A 3,656-nucleotide genomic window follows, 5' to 3' on the forward strand; every position below is an offset into this window, starting at 1 on the left:
ACTTAGTGGGTACAGTCAACATTTAGAGTCAATTTTTTTGAAGTTCATTTTGGGGTCATCCGGGGTCACCCAGGGGTCATCTAAGGTCAAATTAATAAAATTGGTCATATGGGCATGAAACTTCGTGGGTGCAGTCAACATTTAGAGCCAAATTTTTGGAAGGTCATTTCGGGGTCATCCGGGGTCACCCAGGGGTTATTTAAGGTCAAATTACTAAATATTGTTTTATGGGCATGAAACTTGGTGGGTACAGTCAACATTTTGAGTCAATTTTTTGGCAGGTCATTTTGGGGTCATCTAAGGTCAAATGAATACAATTGGTCGTATGGGCATGAAACTTGGTGGGTACAGTCACCATTTAGAGCCAAATTTTTGGCATGTCATTTTGGAATCATCCGGGGTCACCCAGGGTCATCTAAGGTCAAATTACTAAAATGGATTTGTACACATTTAAATCGCCCCATGGTGGAGGCATCCCATTCGACGCCTTGCGTCGAAAACCGCGACGTATCTAGTTCTATTTTAAATGGAAGCCTTGCGCCAATTCTTGGAAGCGCTGGGCTAATTGTGCATTATACAGCCTTTGCGGTGCAGATGGTGATTTTGGTGGAGGTGATGGTGTGTCTTCAAACCGCACAACTGAGTTAGTGCAGGATAAATCCCAAGGATTTATATAGCTGTTCATGTTGATATAATCCTTGTATTCGCTGAAACCTTCAGTCCCTTCCGATGATTTGCCATCTGAAGTTGATCTATAGAAATAAGAACAATGTATTTAACATGTACCAATACAGATTGAAATGGATGTGTTGCTAACTCAAGTTAAATTTGTTATGGCTGGTTGAACTTGGCACTTTCGACTATGACTGATGCACATTTTGCACTGTTAACTAAAATAAAATGTGCAAATTTTAGAATAAATAATTGGAATTTTTGTTTTTACCATCCTCTATTGTGATAGACGACAGGCAGGTCCAATATATTGAGTATGTGGATACGGCAAAATATTGGACCTGCCTGTCGTCTATTACACTGTATAGAGGATATTAAAAACAAAAATTCCTATTGTTTATTCTCATTTGTAGTCAGTGTGCGAGTATCACGCACCAGATCTACGCATACAATGCACTACATGCCGTATTGTTTGTAATAAACGCTCCCCCTCTATTAAACGCCCCCTCCAAGTTTTCTGTGAAAAATTGACAAAAATGCAAAGATTTCCATGCTATATCGTGTGAGTAAGCTTAAAACTGACAACAGTCAGTCAGTCTTGTCAGGGACGATCGGTAAATTGCATAGACAAAACCTATTATGACTCCCACTTCCATCCATTCCATTGCCTTAAATTATGGTAGAATTTACCTGATTCTTGCTTGATGATGCACTTACGGACCTGTGTAATTTTGATGTATTTACCACGAAAATTATATTTTCCATGGGCATCACCGTTTATAGTATAGCCGTAAATCCATCCTTTCTACAAGAGCACCACCGGGAATTTAACCCGATTTTTAATTTTGTTCACTGACAATTCACCTTCAATAAACGCCCCCTTTTGGAAAAATGCAACGCCCCCGGGGCATTTATTACAAACAATACGGTATGCATGGTTTAGGCTTTATTAATACTCATGATGATGCAGAGTCGTCTACGGCCTAATAGACGACACCCGAAATCATGCGATTGTCCAATCAGATTATGTGTCTACGAACTAGACCACTAGCACTGAATACTAAGTAATGCTTATTGCTGTTGAATTTGCAGTTGTTAAATTACCTTTCTAAGAACATCACATAGTAGGGTATCTCGATTGGTGCTATCTGTTGCAAGGCACATCCATAGGTGAATCTATCAAGATAGGTTGATTTCTCCTCATTAAGATAGAAGCATTCAAAGTGCTGGGCCCATTCCCACTTGCCTCTGGAGACTGTGTAAGTTTCCTTCACAACACTCAGATGACAAGCTATAAAGAGTGGATCCAGGTTCAGCTGAGTGAAGAGGGATTCAAAGCAACCAGCCTCCTTCCCTTGACTGGAGGGAAACCCGTTATGCCATACATTCTTGTAAATGGACAATTCAGACTGGCTGGTGTGGATATGGATGCTATGTTGAATGGATGGTTGACCATAGAGAGCAAAGTCATGAATAGCATTGAAGTACAGAAGTGGGAAAATATTGTACCTTTTCTTCTGATACCTATGGAAACTCATAGCCTTTAGTAACTCAATTTGATCATCTCCATAATCAAACTTTGAAGGAAAGCATATGTACTTGATGCCTTTCTGATCTGCATATTGTAGCACTCTGTGAATTGCTGATCTTATTCTAGGAAACTTTCCTGGCTCCTCGTCGATGATGATTTCAAACAGACTTTGGTTTCCTGCTGTTTTGATAGAGATGTTGTCAGCCAGATGAGTTGCTGTAATATCTGAGAATTGTTTAAGTGATATTGGCAATATATATTGATGCGCTCTGGTTATATTTAGAAAGTCTACAAATGCAACATTCTGATGGGCATAGTAGTAGTCTCTGGAATAGCACACATGAAGATGGACTTGGCCCAATTTGGCATGAATCTCCCTTGCTTGGTAGACATCCTGTGAGAGTTTCCTATAGGAAGATATGCGACTGACAAAGGTTGCGTGATCTTGATGTGTTTTGTTGCAAGGTACATCTGCAGTGGGGACATCAAGTTCTGAAAAAGAATGGACAATATTTGTAAAAAAACAGGCTGAATCAGTAGGTCTCTATACATCTCAAACTCAATCCCTTGTCTTGCAGCTGCATATTGATAAAACCCATGATCATTTGGTAGTACTACTTGGATAAAGTGAAGACACATAGGACAATCCACTCTTGTGAAGTCATCAAATGATTCTAACATAGTCATGACTGCTTCCATTGAACAAAGTACAGCAGGTAGATGGGGAAATGCGATGGATCTTGAGTACTGCTTCTCCATCAGGCGAAGAGCAAGAGCAAGCGATATCCGAAGTGTCACACCATCATTCTTCACCAGTAGGTGTAGGATGTGCTGTGGATGCTCTAAATTCCCTGCACCAGTCAACACAACACCTTTTCTTACATTCTTCCCTCCTCTAGTTTTAGTATGTTGAAACTCAGCTTCTATACCATCTCCAGCAGCCTGTAATATCCTCAATGAATCACCCTCTGCATTGTCTGTATCTGATCTGAAGACAGCCATAGCATGAGTGTTTTCTTTGGTGATATCGCCTTGTAGAATCTGAAGGTGAACATGTTTACTTGTCCCTGGCTCTATGGATATAAAGACATCAAAACTTTTGATCCGCTTAGCAAGTGATTTGCTACCTGTACCACCTTCTGCCATTTTGATTTGATGTTTATATTTACTTCCTCTTTAAACTGGGATTTTCCACCTAAATAAAATTTGAGATTGGTAGAAGTCAATGTCACTTTTGTTTGTACACAAAATTGTTCAGTGACCCATTTACTTGTAAAGGACTGTTGTGTGAGGGTTTTCATTAGCAATATATCCACTTACAGAATCTGTTGTTAGGTGAACATGTTGACTTTTTTGAGTTTGTAGGACAGGGTATCACTGGTTTGAGGAGTGGTTGAAATCAAAGTTGAAGAAACCGAGTTAAAAGCACTTTTAAATGCAGAATATATAAGAT

The 3,656-nt window shown here is 39.6% G+C and overlaps 1 protein-coding gene across 1 annotated transcript; it reads right to left on the reverse strand.

Annotated features, from left to right (window-relative positions):
* Window positions 1–517: 517 nt before the first annotated feature.
* LOC140157776 (uncharacterized) lies at window positions 518–3,349 on the reverse strand. The gene is made up of 3 exons (XM_072181025.1): window positions 2,754–3,349; window positions 1,777–2,628; window positions 518–752 (listed from the first exon to the last, which is right to left on the reverse strand). Exons 1-3 carry the CDS (start codon window positions 3,347–3,349, stop codon window positions 518–520), a joined length of 1,683 nt encoding a protein of 560 aa, XP_072037126.1.
* Window positions 3,350–3,656: the final 307 nt, after the last annotated feature.

This window comes from Amphiura filiformis, chromosome 7 (genome assembly GCF_039555335.1).
Source record: "Amphiura filiformis chromosome 7, Afil_fr2py, whole genome shotgun sequence".
In the NCBI taxonomy this organism is placed as follows: domain Eukaryota; kingdom Metazoa; phylum Echinodermata; class Ophiuroidea; order Amphilepidida; family Amphiuridae; genus Amphiura; species Amphiura filiformis.

Excerpts from the sequence above, each read along its gene's own strand:
- LOC140157776 (XM_072181025.1), bottom strand. The coding sequence starts at position 3,349 with ATGGCAGAAGGTGGTACAGGTAGCAAATCACTTGCTAAGCGGATCAAA. Across the intron at positions 2,629-2,753 it reads CAAGGGATTGAGTTTGAGAT|TCGCATATCTTCCTATAGGA; the intron begins GTATAGAGACCT and ends AACCTTTGTCAG. Across the intron at positions 753-1,776 it reads TATGTGATGTTCTTAGAAAG|ATCAACTTCAGATGGCAAAT; the intron begins GTAATTTAACAA and ends TTATTTCTATAG.